This window comes from Lemur catta, chromosome 3 (genome assembly GCF_020740605.2).
Source record: "Lemur catta isolate mLemCat1 chromosome 3, mLemCat1.pri, whole genome shotgun sequence".
Classification (NCBI taxonomy): domain Eukaryota; kingdom Metazoa; phylum Chordata; class Mammalia; order Primates; family Lemuridae; genus Lemur; species Lemur catta.
In genome coordinates, this window is record NC_059130.1 from 68,859,288 (window position 1) to 68,880,600 (window position 21,313).

Below are 21,313 nucleotides of genomic sequence, written 5' to 3' on the forward strand. Positions count from 1 at the left end.
CTTATAAGTGTTATTGAATTTAGACCAGTATAGTTATACAGTCTCTAAAAGAGATGGACTCTAAAAATACAACAGTATTCCCTGAGGTTGGCCTAATTTGTAATATTAAAAAAGACTGTAACTGTAACACTCAAAATCTTTGTTGCGACTGACTTGGAACATCTGGTGCAGTCTTGAATCTATAATTCATGTTCCATAGATACATATTGATTGATTTCAATCATAAAAGGAGATTTCCCCATTAGCTTAAATACAGTATTATCTTGAATTATATGATATTGTTGATTTGCAACCATTTTGATCAATATTTGACCAAAGGCAATTTTATATGGTTCAATCTAATAGAAGCCCAATAAGTATTTACTGAATGAATGAATCAATAAATCTATACATTTTTACTATTTATATCCTGTAACTTTATGCCATTCCAAAAGAAGTATAACTAGCAATTTTGTGTTTGTTACTTGACTCATCTTATTTTTTGTTCAAATTGGCTTGTGTGTTTAGACATAACCTACAAGACAGAAATTGCGTGGAAGATTAATTTCCATTTCTAGGTCATTTTTCATCTGCTAAAGAAATAGCCATTTCAGATGCTCAAACACAAGTAGCCCTTTTTCCACCATTTGAAGTAAGCTCACTTTTTCTCCCTCTTCTTTCCTGATGGATGCACAGGTCTGTGTAAGTTTTTCTTTCTTTTTTTTTAAATTATATTGTATGCTGATTCAGAGAAAATGCTTGTGAATGATTTGGTTTTACTTAAGCTTTCAAATCCTTTCTGTGCTCACATTTTTTCCAGAAGCCCTTTCCATCCTATATATATCCCCATGTAGCTCAACATTCCTTTCTCTCCCCACTGTTTGAATTGTCTGAGATATCATCTAGAATGAAAGTGAAGAAAATTTCCGTGCAATTATGAGACTAAAATAAATATAAAACCAGTGCCCATTCCCTTTCACCTATACCTCTACTCCTCCCAGCACACTGTTTTCTGCTAATTGTTACAATGACAGCCACTCTGGTTATTTATTTGCCAACTTTATGAGGGCTACATGTTCTGTGTCTTTACAGTGCCCAGAGTGCTTTAAGAACACATAAAAATAGCTATAGGTGATTTATGTTTAAGCAGAAAATGTTCCCAAAACTCTAGATGCAAAAAACTGTTATTTTGTATTCCTGAAGACACTTTTGTTCTGCTTGAACCTTAATTATGCCTCCCAACATTTGCAAAATTAAAACCTCAAATTAAACATCTCATTAATGTAGCTCCTTTGCAATTCATCCATTTGTTTCAAAAATGATAAAGGGGGAAAATTATGCATTTCTGGAGGTACTTGGTCACAATACCAACTCACATTTATTTGAATGTCTCAGAAAATAGAAACTGCAAAGCTTGTTGTGGGAAGAGTGTGGAAAGCAGGAAGTCAACCAAGTGAGTAAACATGAAATGGAGGATTATCCTTATTTGTGAGGAATCCATTCCAGCAAGAAATTGAATCAGGAGCTTCTGCATCTAAAGCAGTAGGGCTACTGATGGAACCTGGGAGAAATGACTTTTTAGATGAGAAGTAGACTGGACTAAGGGCTGTGAGACAGCATGGTCCAGTGACCAGGAGTCAGAGATGAGAAGTTAAATTCCAGCTCTGTCACTTCCTGGGTTTAAGCAATTTATTATAATTCAGCAGACTCATACTGACCCCCTACCTCTGCCAGGCCCTGAGCCAAGTGCAAGGACTTTTTTACACACAATTAGATTCTATCCTGCAACACCTACTTCTCCTCGGTACTGGATTATTCCCTCATCATGCACACATGCACTAGTATCTCCCATCCTTGAAATCACTCCCTGACCCATATCCCCCTCCAGTTACAATCCAGTTATCTAGTTATGATGAACTCATCATAAGTAGAAAATATCCCAAGTTGAAAATGCATGTAATACCCCCATAACCTCATCTAAAAGTTGAAAAATTCTAAGTTGAACCATCCTAAACCAAGTCCTTGTCCTACTTAAATTCTCAGATGTATTGTTTAACATAGCAGGTAACTCCTTACTAATTGAAGCCCTTCTCTCAGCTCCCATGACCCTGTCTTCCCCTAGTTTTCCTTCTTCCTCTTTGGCAGGACATCTCAGTCCCCTCTGAGAGCACCTACTCCTCTGTCTTAGATCCTCTTCTCTTCACCTCTCTGTCTATAGGTGAGCTCATCCACTCCACAAACTTTAAAAGCCATCTATTTGCTGAGACACTCAAATATTATGTCAAGTATTTGTATCTTTTTGACCCCAGATTTGTACTTCCAACTGCCTCCTTCAAATCTCTTCTTAAATGTCTAAGAGGCATCTCAAGTTTAAAATGGCCAAGAAAGACCTCCTGGTTTCTGTTTCTCAAAAGCTATTTCCCAACTAATAGCTCCAAAATGTCATCTGTGTCTACCAAGTTCTTTTCTTTCCCTCATCTCTTATATGTATCTGGTGGACTACCTAAAAATAAATAAAAAATATCTCTTGATTTCTCTTCATCTCTACTGTCACCATTCTAGTCCAATTCACTTCATCTCCCACCTAGAAATCGCCATAGATTGCTGATGTTTCTCTTGGCTTCAAATTATGCCCAATAATAATCCATTCTCCATAATACATTCAGAATATTCTTTGTAAAAAGTATTAATGTATTAAAATGTAACCTCCATAAAGGCAGGCTCTGTTTTGGTAACTGCAGTTTCTTCAGTGTCAAAAAAAAGAGTTGGTGCATAATATACACTCAATAAATATTAGTTGAATGAATAAATAAAGAAGATCATATTTCTCTCCTGCTTAAACATCTTAATGACATAATATCATATTCAAAATAAAGTGTCAACTCCCTTTTTCAGTTCTTTGTGATGATTCATTAGATTGTTAATTTGTGATTTTTCTGTCTTTTGGATGTAAGCATTTATGGATATAAATTTTCCTCTCAGGACTGCTTTAACTGTGTCTCACAGATTTTGATAACTTGTGTCTCCTTTATCATTTAGTTCAAAGAATCTTTTGATTTCCATCTTGATTTCCTCCATAACACAAGAATTGTTCAGCAGAAGGTTGTTAAGTTTCCATGACTTTGTGTAGAGATGAGAGTTTCTGTTGGAGTTGATTTCTAATTTTAGACCATTGTGGTCTGAGAAAATGCATGGTATAATTTCTACATTTTTAAATTTGTTGAGGCATGCTTTGTGGCCTAGGATATGGTTAATCTTAGTGAATGTCCCATGAGCTGATGAGAAAAACATACATTCAGTGGTTTTGGGTTAGAATGATCTGTAAATGTCAGTCAGGCCCATTCTTTCTAGAGTTCTGTATAACTGAAAAAGGATAAGCAAACCAACCACAAACCCAGCAGAAGAAAACAAATAACAAAGATCAGAGTAGAACTAAATGAAATCAATAATAAAAAAACTGTACAGAAAATTAAAACAAAAAGTTGGTTGATTAAAAAAATAAATAAAATTGACATACATCTTGTTAGATTAATGAGAAACAGAAAAGAAAGGACTCTAATAAGCTCCATCAGGAATGAAAAAGGAGAAATTACAACTGATACTACAAAAATACAAAATAGCATCTATGAATACTATAAAAACCTCTATGCACATAAACTTGAAAATGTGGAGGAAATGGACACATTCTTAGAAATACACAGCCTCCCTAGACTCAATCAGGAAGCGATAGAATTCCTGAACAGATCAATATCAAGTATCGAAATTGAAACAGTAGTAAAAAACCTTCCTATAAAGAAAAGTCCCAAACCAGATGTTTTCACACCTGAATTTTACTAGACCTACAAAGAACTGGTGCCTGTCTATCCTGCAGAAATGATTCCACAACATTGAGAAGGAAGGAATCCTCCCAAACATGTTTTAGGAGGCCAATATCACCCTGATACCAAAACCAGGAAAGGATGCAACAAAAAAGAAAACTACAGACCAACATCCCTTATAAATATAGATGCAAAAATTCTCAAACTTCTTTCCTCAGAGAGCCTTTTTCGATGGCATATCTCACTTCACTAGAATTTCAAAGCACATCATTTAGGTAAATAGTGAATTAAAGAATACAGTGACTGCAGGAATCATTAAGATGCTTTCTACATTCTTCTCAAATTCATTCAGCCTAGTTTTGAAATAATAATGGACATTCTTTATTTTTGCTCTGCCAGTACTATTCACTCTCCGCCACTTTTCAAAGGCATCTAGTATCATTGTTCTCTCCCCAGATGTCCTGGATTTTTTGAGTTACCCGACATGTTTGACATCTTCTCCTTTCTAAAATTCTCATCTTTTCTCTTATCTCTGTGATTATCCTGCTGTCCCTAGTTTCATTGTTCTTCATCCTATAACAACTCGTACTTGCAATGCTATTTCTAATTAGACTTTACATGGAGTAAAGTCAATTAATCCCATAGCCATAGCCATAACCTCTTTGAAGTGTACATCTAGCCCTTTACAACTTCTAAAGATTCCAAAGGCAGTACTAATCTTGCAACAGCTTTTCAGCACTTATTATTTAGTAGGGTCTATGATTCCTGTAATGAAACTAAGGTGAGAAAAATGGTCCTGGTCCTTGCTCTTGCCAAGCCTACAGTCTAACTGAAGTGACAGAATACAAAGGGAAATTGCAATAAAGGAAATTAAGTCCAAAGATAAGGAAGAAAACAAATGCTAGGGGCACAGAAAGGAAGCACCTAACCTGGTGTAAGAGGTGAAGTAGATTAGAGAAAGCTTCTAAAGGTAAATTAACATTCAGGCAATTTTCAAGTGCCCTATACCATATACTTCACAATTTTCTACAAAATAAGGATGATTATTTCTCTGGCAGTTCAAGCACTAGGGTTGAAATCAATTTATGTGCATAACTATCTACCTAGTCAACTAGGCTAAAATTTTGGTATCTTTCAATCCTTTCTGTTTCTCATCTTTACTTTGGATCAGTTACCAGATCCAGTCAATTTTACCTGTACCATAGAGCTATAATCTTAGATTCCTTTGCTTTCCCATTGCTACTGTCTCAGGTAAGACCCTCATTACTTCTGACCTAGTATTTTAACTTCCTCCTAACTTACGGCAAATGCTCCTATACTAAGCCACTCTCCATAAAGTTGCCAGAGTTTTTGTGTTTGTTCATCTGAAAATTTATCTTATTGCGACCTGAATCTGTGGTCCATTCCTTTGTCTGTTAGCTAATGGTGAGATGGGGCATGATCTCTATGTCCAACAAGTACTCTCTGTGGCATGGGTGCTTTGAGGATGGTTAAAGTTTTGTATCAGCTGTCTGCTGCAAGCAGCATGCAAATGTCATAGACAGTGGACAAGAATTTTGAGCAAGAACAGCTCCTGTGCTGTCCTGGACTTCCCAGCTGTAGTCCATTTTCAAGTCTGGTAGTTGGGAGACACACCTGAGAGGTGTTCCTCGGGGAAGTATGGAAGTTTAGAATGGGATTTTGTACCTGTGGTTTGATGTTGTATTTTCCAAGAGTCAAAATAAAATAAATACCATGAAAATGTCCAAATATGAAAGCCATTTTCATTATTATATTTTTTCAGATAAGTCAGAAGGCCTAATCCAAATTTTTAAAAAATATTCAAAGTAGCAAAGTGTCAATTCTCAACTTTCCATCTGTGAATTATTTGTGCTGGCTTAATGCTTGCTTCTTGCCTACCCAGATCTCAGGTGGTTAAGTTAAGACAAAGTCTGATGTTGCAGGAGAGATGGGGAAAGGGAAACCGATTATGCTTTGGCTGTTAAAAAGTCTGTTTTTAATACTGACCTTTGGGGTATTATTATACTTTCTTTCCCTTGCTGTCACCTCTGCACTTTCTTCCTACCCCTTTTCCTCCCACTCCTTCCCCTTTTCTTCCTCTTCCCTTTCTCTGTCTTTCTCAGGATGATTCGTGAAGTTAAACAAGGCATATGATGACCATCAGAAGGAGGAATATTTGTTGAGTGGGAAGACAGAAAATAATTTTTTCAGTTTTCTTCTTTAGGGATATTCTTTGCAACTTATTTGTAGAAAAGATATGAGAGTTGGAACCTTAATAAATACACATGCAACTAAGTTACTTCTGGATCCATTTAAGATAAAGGGACCAAAAAATAACATTTATTGAATGTCTACTACATGCCAGACATTGCTAGCTATTTTAAAACACTATAAGGTGGACATCATCACTATAATGAAGAAATGAATGTTTAGAAACCATTTGTCAACCACTGCAGTGTTAGGAAGTGGTAGAGCTGGGATTAAGCCTCAATCTCTCTGTCTTCAAAGTGTACAATCTTTCTACTGTACTTAGGCTACATGTTCTCTTTTATTTCACCACTACTCTTAAAACTTCCACCTTGATTCTTAGTCAGTGTATTGTTAGACAAAACTCATAGTAACTTCCTTTATAAGAAGTGGTACTGTAAGCTTCTGTGGGCAAGCCAAGCCCAGTTTTTGAGAGAAGGGCTTCAATCTGAGAAGTCTCAGTGGTTCTTTCTTTGCAAAAATCCCAGCTCTGAATCTTTTATCTTTTCTAAGTCACAATACCAAATTTCATTAGAGCCCATAGATGTCTCCTCTCATAAACAATATTTTGTAAAAGGAAGAAGCTGCATCACCATGATCCATATTTTAATGCTGCATATATGGTAACAAATTGTTTTTAATAAACTGAATTTTTGGGGGGTAAAATTCTTTTTTTCTTTTCAGATGTTGTATCTTCCAGTTTGCAACACCAAAGAGGTCTCATGTCTTCCTTCCACCAGTTTTTTGATGATATGTAAACATTCTGGGCCTTTTCTTTGCCATTCAATGCATGCACTTTCATATTTGGCTAAGGAGAGATTCTGGCACTGAATATCCTTTGGATCAGACTAGAACCTTCAAGAGTGAATGGAGTATAAGGGTATAGTCTCAAAGACGTTCTCTCATCCCTTCCTGTCAATGTCTACAGTCCTTGAACTAAAAGCTAACATTTTCAGACAGCTACCTTGACCTTAGAATGATACAGATTTATACTCTTTGATGGCATCTGAGTAAACCTTTTTTCTTCCAATTCAGTTATGTTGATTTTTCTCTTTTAGCTGGAATTGGTTTTTATATCCTCAGTAAGATTATTTGGCAAATGATTGTTTCTCCTTTTTAAGGTTTTAAAAAGGACAAATACTTTTGTTCATGATTTAAAAGGTGCCAATTCATATTACTTTGCATATCTCTTTTTAAGGATTTCACTTTTTTGTATTTATCAACCTGTATTAGGCAATTTACTTGTATTCACATTAGAAGGAAGAACTGTATGTATTTACTACAATCGGATGAGCTTTAATAGACATAAACTGTAAAACCACCATCTCAATCAAAATATGAAACATTTCTGTTACCACCAAAAAATTCTTCGACCCTCTTGCAGTCCTCCCCCTTCTTAGCCCTTAGCTCCAGGAAATGCTTAATATTCTTTTTTACACTATAGTTTAGTTTTCGTTTCCTAAAATTGTCTATAAATAGATTAATATGCTATGTACTCTTTTATGTGTACTTTCTTTCTCGTGGCATAAATTGAATGCAGACAGAGAATGCTGACCATATCTGAACCCATAGCTGGGATCATTCTGATCAATCAGGAGGACTGAAGAGTCACTGGGGAGTGAAAAGGATGGCTTATGTATTTATGTTAAAAAAACCAAGGAACAATTTTATTAACATAAGTAGAAGCCATAATATATTGGTGCTGGTGAAACCACAAGGAATGTTAAAAAATACAACACAAATCCTTATCAGAGAACAACTTCTTGGTCAGCTAAAAATCTAAAGTTTTCCATTAAGGCAATAATCACTGTATTTAAGAAGCTGAGCATCAGTATAAAATAAAACTGTGAAATAATTAATTTAGACATAAAGAGATAACAAGTTCAGGAAATGCTGCCACAGTTTTTTCAGGTTCACACGGATCTGATTTTAGTTCCCACATATTCTTTTCAGAGGAATATTTAAATAATTTGACTGTGACAAGCCAAACTGTTTTGAGACCTCATTGAAAGTCAAGTGAAAACATTAATCAAATGCAAACATATTCCAGTCATGCATAGAAATGCTGCAGGTTAGAAAATAAAAATGCTGCCTGTGAGAAGGAAAATCAATCGATTTAGAAGCAGCAAGTATTGGTTTAAATCTACATGGTCAGTAGTGATTAGAAATCACTAGAATTTCGGGGGTTCTATTTTTCTTGAGTCTCATCAGATGGTCTTGGGCTATGTCTATATTGCAAAACCAGTATGTTTGACTAACTTTTCACCGCAGTAAATTAGAAAATCAGATCAGTCAAACAACTGATTGTCTTTTTTTTTCTCACTGTTTTCTGGACAGGCTTTAGTGACGAGCATGCAAATAATCACCTGTAGCACAAAATGTCCAGGTAAGTGACTTGTGGAATAGCAGTCTTAATTGAACAAAAGAATAATTTTCATACTATTGAATGCCACCGAATTATTCAATATTAAGTGATAACTATAATACCTTCTCATTTCTGCTATGGATTCTATAAAATACAGCTCTTTTGGCAAGCCAATCTGACAAATGTATTATGTTGCTATTCAGTCAGAGCTGCCCCTGTTCTGTAGGACTAAGTGATTACACGTCCTTGTATTTTGAACTATCTTACGACATAGTATAGGTAACAGCCTTAGTCTGTCACTTACTGACTGTATTACCTTGGTAATTTGCTTAGTCTCTTTAAAGCGTTTTTGTGGTTATCTGTTTAAAAATACCATCATAAAGAGTTACGAGGATGTAATTAGATAATGCCAGTGAAGCAATGAGTTCAATGCCAGGCATAAAGAAACATTAATATATGTTAGTCTTATATTCCTTGAATTTTTATTAATTCATTCATGCATTTGACAAATATTAATTGAATTTTTATTAGGGCACAGTCACTGTGCTAAGCATTGGGAATAAAATAGTGAAAAATCCACAGCCCCTGTCCTGATTAAGCTTAACGTGTGGTAGGGAATACACTCAAGTATGTAAGTAATTTTAGTAGAGTGAGGAGTGAGACATGCCATCCTGAAATAAGCAAGGGCATGGTGTGCTGTGGGAAATGAAGGAGGGCTTCCTGGAGGAAGCATTAGGGATAAATAGGAGTCTACCAGCAGAAAGCATTTTGGAGGAGGGGCACAGAGGAGAAGAGCATAAGGCGGTAAGGTCAGGGCGGATGTTTCTGTCAGAGGAAGCAGCATGTATTAAGGCATATACTAAATGTGCCCTGTCAGATAGAGGCTATAGATGCAGTTCAACCGACAAAGCCAAAAACCCAAAACAACAGCAGCAACAGCAAAACTCTTGTTTTCTCTCTACTGCTTATAGTGCTGAAGAACAAGCTTGGCAAATAGTAGCTCTTTAGCCTCAGTTGTATTTGAGAAGCACAAAAGAGGAAACTTTGTTAAAGCCAGGGCAGGTTAATAAAAGCTCAATGGTAAATGTCTGCCAGTTTGGCCACCTGTATCTCAAGAGAAGGACACTCAGAATATCTTTCCTATCCTTTGTATAAAATGAAAAAAAAAATTAAAGAAAGAGAAAGAATTAGAAGGAAGCCTGTAATCAATCCTTTCCTTTACAAACCCCAGCAATTCAGGATGCCTGCCAGAGGCTAAATCTTTTAGAGGCCAAGGACAGGAAAAAGCCTATTAAAATGTGCTCCATTCCCAAAGAAAGGGGTCACTCAAGATCCTCCGACCCTTAACTCTGAATAGATTTAATGAAAGCCAACTGCTATTTTAAGAACTTAGAAGGGAGATTTCCTTCCCAAAAGAGAAAAGAAGGCAGACATCATCAATGCCCTAATGCTATTTCATATATAGCACCTGGCATGCTTTTCACTAACTTTCTGGAGGGTGTTAAAGCCATTAAATGAGAGTTTAGTCACTGAGAATACAGTTCTTCACATACAAGGCTTGAAATGTAATTGATACAAAGACCATCCCTCCAGGATTAAAGAGTTCTAATCATTCTGTCCCATGCTGGCCAAGGTAATAGTATACCTTTCAGAAAAGGAGTATGTTGTTCTCCACATCATGTAGTAACCACAAAATCTTTCACCTTCAGTTAGAGAAAGATAAACCAGACTACTCTACAAATAGTACTGACCCAGCAGCTAGATACAAAACAAATCTTAGTCCAAGACTTTTTGGCAACTCTGCTTTATGCAATTAATATAAATGATGTACAAATTTCTCCTGTAGAATCTTTCTCCCAAGTCCTCCATTCACTATTGTCATGACACCCATATTAATCACAAGGGTATCTCCGTGAATAGGCAGATATAAATATCGTCATCCCTGTTTTGCAAGTGAAGAATCTGAGGCAAAAAGATGTTGAGTGACGTAGCAACAGGGACACAGTAAGAACAGGAATAGAGATGAGAAAAATGATTGTCTTTTGGGAATCAAGACGGTGTGATGGAATGAATTCTTCTCTTTCCCTGACTATTGAGGAAAGGGTAGGGGGCAACCTTCTCAATGTTAAGTTTGAAAACAGCCTCCCCTGCTCTTTACAGTGAGAAGTACAATTGCTGAGATGAGTCTCTGAGTGAGCCAGTTGGGTGCAGGGAAGGAAAGCAGCCTAACCACACAGATGCTCCACACATCCTCTGCAAAAATAGTCTCTCCTACGTGGATTGTTTGACCTTTGGAATGTGCCTCTGATGATACTTTCCCTTCTCTACCACTATGTTTGCCAACAAATGATGGTTGAATGATTAAATAACTGGTGTTTAAATAGAATGTTCAAGTTTTGCGAAAGATTCCTAGGAATATGAATCACTGAGAAGGATTTTGTTCACATTCTATTCTAGATATTCATCTACCTAATGGGAGTGTCAGACTGAATCCCTGCTACGAATTTGAACCATGAAGGTATGGGAGGTCCCAATTAAGGTAGTAATATATGATTATAAGATTTTGATTCCTTTGCCCCTCTTTATAGAATGAGATCTACAGTCAAATAATCCAGTTATTTCTCAAGTCTTTATGACAAGAAAAAATTATCCACCTGAGAAATTATAAGCAAAGCTTATGGTAATACAATCCAAAGGAGAGATAGGCCCTTAGAAACATTTAATTCAGTAAAGAAACTCAGGCATCCAAGAATATTAAGTAGTGAAAATATTCTTTCAAAAATAATAAAGAAGAAAAATGATAATAGTTAATGTATTTTCTCATTTAAATTCAATAAAGCAGGTATAATTATTACCATCTTAGAACTTAGGAAACTGACACGTTAAACAAATTGCTCAAGGACACAGATAAGATGTGGCAAAGCTGGGATTTGATCTTGCATGATCTGGCTCCAGAGCCTGTGGCCTTCCAATGGGGTGGTAGCCCACTCCAGCACAGATCCCGGGAGATGTCCATGCTGTGATCCCAGCCAGAGAAGACTAACATTATTTGGAAAGTTGCTTCCTTCCAAGGCTGACAGGAGAATATTGAAATAGAAAATATTAAACAAGGCAAGAAAGTTTACAATTATCTGTATCTCTTTTTCTAGGCCAATTCAAGGTATACTAGCTATTGGATATTCAATCAATTGGAAAGAAATATCCACCTATTAAGACAGTTTCTCATTTATAGCTAGAAATTTTGGCTCTAGGTCCCTAGTCTGGTTGCACGCAATTGAACCTCAGAATCTTAAGAACACAACAACACAAGTGACTCTCAGAAGCAAGGGTTGAAAATGATGAAGTGAGAAATGAACTGATTGCCACACAGCAGAATTAATGTCATTATTGAAAGGTTAACTGCTTAAGAAATCGACAAGGTGCCAAGAGGGCATTCATGGTGCCTCCCAAGAAATGAGAGCAGAGAAGAAACAAGGCTGAACAGAGAAAAGCCTTTGTTGACATTTCCAAAAGCCTACTTTATACAGGCTATATCCCCGAAGAATAGAAAATGGCAATGTAAGGAGTCAGTAACACCAGAAAATTGCAGGCCAGTAAGTTCACCACCAGTCACAGGAAAGCATTTGAAAGGTTTTAGAGGAACAAGGGGGCGGGGGCTGTGTGTCACTTGTACTCCTCCATGCTCAGTCCCTGGGTGAGGGAAGGTAACACCGTTATAGCGAAGGCACTCCTGCCACCCTGGCTTTGGGGATTCTCAGTGTGTGAATGTTGTGTTAAGGAAAGAGGCAGCAGAGTGAACCACTTCACCACAAAATGCACTGGAATAAGAAATCCTGAATGTAGTGGCAATACTTTTTATATCAAATAAAAAGTAAATTTTGGTATCATACAATTTCTGCTTTGGGCCAAATTGTACCTGTGCTCTCTTATACACAGAAATACACGTATTTGCACACACACATAATCTTGTGTAGCATTTCAAATGGCACATAGTTGCTTTCAACCCACCTCTAAAATGTGAGATTGAAGGATTTGTCTGACGGGGACAATTGAAGCAAAGATTCTGATGGAAGCTACTGTGAGAGTAGGTTTGACCAAGTTTATGCAAGCAATATGACAGTGTCGGCAAAATGAATGAGTTTTTCTCTGACTTAAATATACCTGTTTTAATTTAAAGGGAGTATGTGTCAAAAGGAATTTTCTTAATGGGGTGTTCAGTAAAAGCACTATTTTTAGAATTGGTAAATGCAGCCAAAATTAAATGAGACATTCTAATGGAGGCAGCTGAGAGAGGAAGAACATTTTAACTGGCCCTGGGAGGAAACTTCAGCTATTTCCATAGGAGTACAAAGAGAGGACAACACAGGACTAAAGGATATTCTAGTTGGAGTAGGGGAGGGAGACCTTAACCAAAATGAAATAGGATGAGAATGTTTGGAACATAGCTGGCCCTCTGGAAACTGAGAATTGGGTGAAGAGGCAGGGGCAAACCTACCATCAGAGAAAACCAGAACAAGTTGGATGGAGAATTTCCGTTTAAATAATGGGTAGGACCTTGAGAGTTAGAGAGAACTCATTGTTTCTTCTGGAGGTTTAGGGAGCTGAAGACAGACTGACTTCAAATGGAAACCGAATATGTCAGAAATAGAGATGGAAATTAGGACTGAACATGGACACCCAAGGGAAGCTCATAAATAGGATTAGAGTACTTTGTGGAACTAATGTTTAAGGAGTTCTTTCTGTTGGATGTAGTACAACAAGGTTGTCTGAATACAGTGATGATAGTCCTTCTGTTTTACTTTCACTCTTAAAGAAAAATGTGTGTGTGCGCGCTAGCACGTTTGTGTTTTCAGACGACTGGTACCTGGGGAACCTGCACCCCAGGGCAACAGAGCAGGGGCCGGGCCTGGGTCTCCTCCCATATCCCCATATTGGGGCCCAGAAAAAGGGGTGGAAGCTGCCCTTACTTCCAGCTTCCCCAGGCCGGGTTCCAGTAGCCCTGGCTCCTCCAGCCCCGGGCGCTCGGCCTCCCTCCTCCCCTAGCAACCGGGAGGCCGTGGGGAGGCCGCGGGGAGCCCAGGTGCCCCGGCGACCGCAGTAGGGAGCCACCCCGCGAGCTCGACTGTAGCACTGATGTCCCATATAGCCAACCACAGTGTAGTGAGCCCTCTGAGGGGAAGAACCAATGCTCTTTTCAGCCGTGTACAGTGCTACTTCTGCGTTAATCTGAAAACAATGTTTTATTGCTGTTACCAGACTAAAGATTGGTAGAAAATAGTCCACAAATAATATTAATAGTTGCAATAGTTTGAGACTCTGTCATATTGAAGGCACTTACGAAACTGTTTTGTAAAAATTGAAGCCTTTTTGGTGCAACTTAAGCATTTAGTTTAGATTAGAAGCAACAAAAACTGTATATATATAAACATATCTGCTGTATAGTAAATGTGGTGTTTTCACTTTTAATCGACATTTATATTTTTGGTCCTACTGTATAATAGTGGTAACAACTTTGACTTACAGGGCAACAGAATATACATTTAATAGCCCAGAAATAAAGAATTACAACTAGAGAAAACTTGCAACGACCACTCATTTGCTTTAGTACAACTTGCAAAGATGGTTGAGATGGCAAAGTAATACTCCTAAAACTCAAAATCATGTTTGCATTATGCTAAGTTATCATCTAAATCTATTTCTGAAACTCAAAGAAAAAATGTTTATTAACATTTTTTAAAAAGAGAGGTAAAGAACTAATAGCTATTAACAACAGTGAATAAATTATTTTAAAACTAGTAAATAATTATAAATAGATTGAGTCCTATATATATGTTTACTTTCCATATCTAAGATTCTGCCACTCTCATATCTTGTTGACTTTATCTCTCCTATCTTTCACATCTGTCTTTCCCTTTCATTTCCACTGCCACTAGTGAAATCTGCTTTTTTTTCATTCCTTCTTGTCTAGATTACAGTTGCCAGTTATACAATTGCCACTTTCTTGACTTCCCCTCAAGATGATCTTTAAAAGATACTAGATTAATCTTTCTATAATGCAGCTCCAAATTTGTGATTTCCAGCTCAAACATCCTCAGTGCCTCTTTCTTGCTTACAAAACAAAGTCTGAACTACCTTAGTCTAGCATTCACTAAACTTTGTGCTTTTGTTCCATTGTTCTATATTTTGTTCCTTGTCCTTTTCCTATACTCCACACACTACATACATTTATACACTTAGTACACTAAAATGAAGCTGTTCATACTTCCTATATATACCTCTAATTCTCTAATCTCATCTCTATTTTATTAATGTCTTCCCTAAACTTAGGATGCTCTTCCAAATTCTCTCCATCCTTCAGGATCAAGATTATATGTCACCTCTTACGTTGAGTTGCTCTAAATTCCTCAGAAATAATTAATAGTCTTCTTTCTGAAATTTTATAGAAATTTTTCACTGTCTCTTTTCTGGAACTTGTTATTTTTTACCTTAAAATATATTTAAGTAAGTATTTTTCTCCTTTACTAGAATGTGAAAGCTCCTCGGAAGTAGAGTCTATGGCAGTTTCACTTTGTAAGTTCTACTGTGCCAAGTATGAAGGCTTTAAACATGGTGGATGTCCAAATAATTGTTGAACAAATGGCTGAATAGGGTAACTAATTAATATTTTATAGCTTCAGAACTGTAGAGTTTGTATAAAGGACTATACACTGGACTTATATGAACTTTATTGATGAAAAGAAAGTTACTGATGTGGAATGATCTGACTTGCTTCACAAACTAGATCAGCGGTTGTCCAACTAATCTCTACAGCATCTTTTGGATTCCACAGAGGTGGCCCAGGGATCTCCCCCCTTAGCAGTGGGAAATGGGATATGAACAGAGTTTTCTACCCCGCACTCCGCCTTCAACCAAAACTGCCCCATTTTGTATATTGGCCTTTCCTATAGGACTTAGAGAAAGGTTCAACCACTGGAACACTCTGATGATTTGTTTCAAGTCTCTATTTCACATGAAATCCTCTTCACATAAAACTGGGTAAATATGCGATGGTGGCTTGGCTGAATTTACCAATGCAAAAATACCAAAATGGTAGCACGAAGTAGTGCTTCAGATAATTTTGTATCAGGACCTCCTTTAACACCTAACTTTGTATGATATTATCATTTTTTAATAGTCATTGAGCTCAATACTTATGATCTGACCTTACTGACCTAGGACCTAGTTAGCTGGTGCATCTTAACAGACATCACTATCTGTCTGGACATTCTTCATAGATTTGAAAGCGCCACAAGAAGCAGTTATAGAGCTTCCTATTCTTGTAAAAGACAATGAGTGGCAAAACTCTATCACCTAGGCTTATGGTAGCCTGTCCTCTTACCCACAGAGTACCCTGATCTGCAATAAATCTAAAATATATCTTAGAAATTTGTCTTAGACTCCTAGTCAGTTATAAAATTCTAAGTTCATTATTTAGAGAAGAAAAATACCTGTTCAAGTCACGGTGTATAATTGGCTGTGTCAGGTTGTGAAGATACTCCATGCCTTTGGCAACATCTACTGCAATAATTAATTTAGACTGCAAATCAAGAATCCTAGAATTTAAAAATAGATTTAATGAAGATGAAATGGTCAAAGCCAATACCATATCTTTCTAAAAGAAATCAAATGGTATGTGAGATTTGTTAATCTGTGTAATTTCAGCCCTTTTTTCCTTTCTTGATGGTTAAGCTAAAAACTCAACAAATCTGGAAAAATAGCTTCTATATATCAGAAAATGCTTAATTATAGATCTACTCAAATATATAGCACCTCTTGCTTAAAATATTATACTTGATTTTATAATTTATTTGTAATATTATACTTAATTTCTTTGTAATAATATAAAAATGGAATCTATTTTTAATCAGTGAGTGAGACCACATTCTAATTATTGTTTGCATAGACCTAGGAAGTGAATTCAAATTAGACTTGGGCAAGATCATTCTTTTTTAAAATTTTCTTTTATAAATACTGTAACCTCTGGGAATTATTTTATTCTGAGCTTAAATGTATCTGCTTTATCGGTGTGTCAAATTTAGCCTAATTATTTTAAGCTTCAGTTGCCAATTTAAATTCCTTGAATTTGTTACCTTCAACTGAATTCCTATTAAGAAAGCACAGGGTATTTCTATTCAATGAAACACAATTAGTAGGCATAAATTATTAGCCATATTTAAAATGGTGCACTTGCTAGCAATTACACATTTCAGAAGGTAAAGACTCATTCAATCAGAAAGCCTCTGAAGCATTGCATGAGTAATTCCACCAATGTGTCCAAGGATAAATCAGAACAAGAGACCCATACCTTTTCTGTTCATGAAGGAGGGAAAAGAGAGAACCCCCTGATATGTACTGAGTGACAATGGCAAACTGGCTGGGATCATTCAAGCAGGCCCCCACAAACTGAATTACACAGGGATGATTGAGCTGGCAGAGAATGGACACCTCTCGGCAAAACATATCCACATCTGACTTGGAGCAGTAGGTGTTGGCTCGATAACTAGAAATGGCAGCACAGGAAACCCTCAGTCAACAGGTGTATCCAGACAGGGGCTTGCCATGCATGTGCTTCTCAAAGGTCACCAGTCCACCAGGATGCTAACTTTTTTCATTTGCATGCTTACCGTTTTATAGCCACTATTTTATTTCTGCATCGTCCTTTATATACTTTCCCAAAAGAACCTAAAATTGTTTAAGAGAAATAATTAAACACATATTATCTTGGGCTCATTAAAACTAAAGCAGACCTGCATTTTCTTAGGTTACCTGAGCCAATAATCTCATGGAACTCAATTTCCGAGAGCTGAAGATGTAAATGTGAAGGCAATCCAGCCCTTAGGAGGAGAACATCTGCCTTCTCTGCAAACAGGAATTGTTATTTTATATTTTAAGATAAAAAGCACACATGTGGCTGTGTACACACACATGCACACATATACTTAACCAAAAACATCATTTCCTAGTAACATTTAATTTTTCAACTGTAATAGACTACTTGAAGATACTAAAACCTTATCACAAATGATCCATATCCCCCTGCATTAAAAGCAGGCTAGTTCTCTGTCTCAGTTACTTGCTCTTTGTTGTCAGGGCTAAGGGTTTAGCCACCTACCAGCTTGCCTGCATGACATGGCAACCCTGGAGTGCAGATCATATCACGTCATGATAAAGGTTCTAATCTGGTCAATCCCTTCAATCTATCCCAACAGGCTTACCGCAAAGGGATGTCAATTAAATGTCAGGAAATAAACATATGAATAATTCTGAGGAAACATCCAAACCCGAAAAATAATCTTAAAGGACTTCAAATTCCAAACAGTTAAATATAAATTTACAGTTGAATCATTTTTTTTTTTTTTACTTTCCTGGTTCAATGCTATTAATTTCTGTGTGCAGCATACATTCAAAAAGTTTCCAAAGTATAACTTATTTAGGATATTTTGAAAAAATAATGTTTTTTCAAATATTTCTTCTAAGGCAAACCTATTCCCAATTATTCTTAAGGAAATATTAATATTTGTAATTCATTTTAATTAAAAAATAAAGATATCTAAATAGTACTATGAGAGTTGGATCTTTAATACTCATGAAATTTTCAGTTATTATATCTTTATGTATTGAAAGGGCACAAAGGGTAAGGTTAAATTATGGAAAGAATGATCTGTTGGCAATATTGTTTATGCATTTAAAACAGTCATCATTTGTAATATGTAAAACCAAACAGAAGGTTACCATATTTGAAGCGATAGTTAACCTAAGTAATAAAATGTAACAATTGTCCCATATTAATAAGTACCTTTTGTCATGCTTTTAATCTTTCCCAAGGGAGATGGAACAGACACGTAAGAGCCATCTAGAAATTAAATTATATATAAGAGTGTTGAAAATAGCAATCATTTTTTTCTACATAAAAGTTCAACATTATAAAAACGATCAGGTGACGAAACCAAGCAAAACATAGCTTATCCATAGCAGTATCCAAATCTTTCTCTGGATACTGAAGCTGTGCTGCAAGTATTTATTTAGAAAGTACATAAAAAGATTTAAAACAAAATCCAAGTTGTAGCAGACTTCAGCAGATTTAATTTGTGTCTGGATATGAGTATTCAGTAATAGATTACTGAAATGGAAAACGACTGTGCTCAGCTTACCCAGGCCTTCCTAGTCATGAACAAGCCTCATAAACGTCCAGATCAGGGAATGTTAAACTTGGAGGAACTGCAGATTGGTGAGTTAGAAAATAGCATAAATGGAAGCTTCTTTATGTTCAGCCTTACCCAGACAGAAGTTTTCTTAAAATAAAGTTAATATGGCATAGGGTATGTCCTCCCTCCTAGCCCCAGAATGCCGGTAACAGAAACACAGGTTTACCTTTAGGCACAATATTGTACAACAATGAAAACTGAATAAGAAAAGGGGTACCTCCTCCAGGCTGAGAATATTCATTACAGAGTAATTCATCCTGTGGTCTCTTATAATGCTTCAGGAGTGTGACAATGGCATCATGTCCTTTATGAAAAGATGAAAAGAACAAAGGATCTTATTTTTGTTTTATTTATTCAGCCTACCTTCAAAACCAAAGAAATGATCGGAGGTAGCTAACAACATAGGTCATATCTTAAGATGTAATATATTGCAATAGGGATTTAGTACTTTCATTCATTCATTGGTTCAAAATAAGTTATTAAGACTCTACTATATGTGAGGCACACTATGTTAGGCGCTATGGTGGGTCCTGGGCATAAAATGGACAAGGGGACTATATGGTCCCATCTTTAACAAGCTTACAATGTAGTAGAAGAAATAATTGTAAGAATGATGAGAATTTCTAAATGAGGAAATATTAAGCTATGGTAGTATATAAGAAGAGCACAATTACAAGGGTGAAAAGCACATATGGTACCAGGAACGAGAGAGGTACTTGCTGTGAATGAGCATTACATTTGGTTCACAGTATGATGGTTTGCAGTATAATGCAGCACTAAAATAATTTACACAGTATTTTTGAGATATTAATAGCTGGCTTCCCACCAATATTTGTACTTCTCTTTCACAGGGTGATTTTGTTACTGGGAATGGCTGCTCACCCAGGAACAGAATTTCTCTGTCCATCTTACATCGAGTTGTAGCCTTGTGACATATTCTAGCCAAGGGAACATAAGCAACAGTGATGTCACTTTCAGGTTGGGGCTTTAAGAAACAGATGAGCCTTTTACACTCTCCCCATCTGCTGGCTAGATGCAGAAGGTTCTGAGGCTCTAAGAATTGGGAGAAAGCCATCCACTGACCAGAAATGCCCACCCTGGACTGTTATTAATACATAAGAAATGCTCTTCTATTATATAATACTGCTAACATTCTGGGGTCTATTAATTGCAGTAGGGGCTTATTGTGAAGGTTAAAAAATGCTAAATGCTCCTCTGGGTAAAGCAATGATTTTCAATAGAACTAAACTTTGATACTATTTTAATGCTTTCACTGTAAACATAATCTACTGAAGCTAATTTATAAAAGAGGAAAACAGTCAACCTTAAAGACTTTGCCAAGAAACTTGTAAAATACAACTGAACTCATTGTAAAAATGGAAAAATTTAGGCATTAAAAAAGTGTATGTGCTGCTTCATCATAAAGGATCCTTAGTTAACACAGGTTCAGCATACACCAGCTAACATACAGAATACACGCTGAGAGTTGTTTTTGCTTATTGAATCCTCTTTGCAAAAAGAATTAAAATGAATAATGCAAGCAAGATCATGAGATAGAAAAACTATGGTATTTACTAGCACTAAAAGCTTTTCCAATGGTAACAAAGGTGAGCTCCTTCAAGACAAAAACAAAAAAACATTGGTGATTACAATCACCAAAACTGGTAGCAAAACTTAAATCTATGTAGTTAAGAACTAGTGTCCATTTTCTTTTCATCTATATCTTTCTATTCATGACTAGTGGATCTCTGATTTTCTCAAATCATAGACATGTGATGAAATAATGGGGTGCCAGTCCCATTAGCACTCTTTCTTTGGACTCTAGTGAAATCACAATCAGGGAAAACTCAATAGACTGTAATGATATTACCCAATAGGCAAATTTCTAAGGAAGAGCTTAATAGGCAAAAGGAATAGACTATGCAGAAGTCACAAGATAGGTGTGAACATGACATGTTTGGGAAAGGAAAGAAGACTAGTGTCCCAAGCAAGGATGAGCATGGAACCAGACTTGTTTGGAGAGGTAGGTGAGCGCACATCATGTGGAGTAGTGCTCTCAAATGTTTTATTATGTCTAAAAATCACTTGGTGTACAAGTAAAAACATATATTCCTGAGCCCCATCCCCAGAGATTCTGACTGAGAAAGTCTGTGGTAGGGTCTGAGCATTGCCTTTCTCACAAAGTCCCGGCTGATGCTGAAGCAGTCTACACTTTGAGTACACTGATGTAGAGCTATATAGGCGAGGATAATGAGTTCAGATTTTCATGTAGATGAGATGGAAACCACTGGAGGATTTTAGTTAGTTAAAGGATATGACTTGTTTTACTTTATAAAAAGATCCTCCTCTACAGATTAGAAACGATGATACATCCTTGTAAGAATGTTGTAAAGATTAACAAAGATGATGTATGTAACACGTCTTACAGTTCTAACACATATATGTGCCTTTTAGGTCTTCCCACTGCTTTCCTCATTTACTTTTCTGCCCCAAGAATTGTAAATGAACTTGGAAACTACCTTTTGGAACTTCAGATAAATCTACTAAATACCAATGTATTCATTTCTATTGCTGCTGTTGTTAATTACTAATACCACAAACATAGTGATGTAAAAAATTCAAATTTATTATCTTGTTTGGGAAGTCAAAAATCCAACATA

The 21,313-nt window shown here is 36.4% G+C and overlaps 1 protein-coding gene across 2 annotated transcripts in view; it reads right to left on the bottom strand.

Annotated features, from left to right (window-relative positions):
• The window catches only part of LOC123635512 (serine/threonine-protein kinase TNNI3K), a 273,749-nt gene that overhangs the window by 131,431 nt on the left and 121,005 nt on the right, over positions 1 to 21,313 (bottom strand). The window contains exons 12-17 of one of the 2 annotated variants that reach the window (XM_045547740.1): positions 18,871 to 18,957; positions 18,245 to 18,301; positions 17,215 to 17,307; positions 17,073 to 17,130; positions 16,754 to 16,948; positions 15,897 to 16,001 (exon numbers count right to left, since the gene is read on the bottom strand). In XM_045547740.1, coding sequence (XP_045403696.1) covers positions 15,897 to 16,001; positions 16,754 to 16,948; positions 17,073 to 17,130; positions 17,215 to 17,307; positions 18,245 to 18,301; positions 18,871 to 18,957 — 595 coding nt within the window. The remainder of the gene's footprint in view (positions 1 to 15,896; positions 16,002 to 16,753; positions 16,949 to 17,072; positions 17,131 to 17,214; positions 17,308 to 18,244; positions 18,302 to 18,870; positions 18,958 to 21,313) is intronic. The other variant, XM_045547741.1, reaches the window with a different exon arrangement.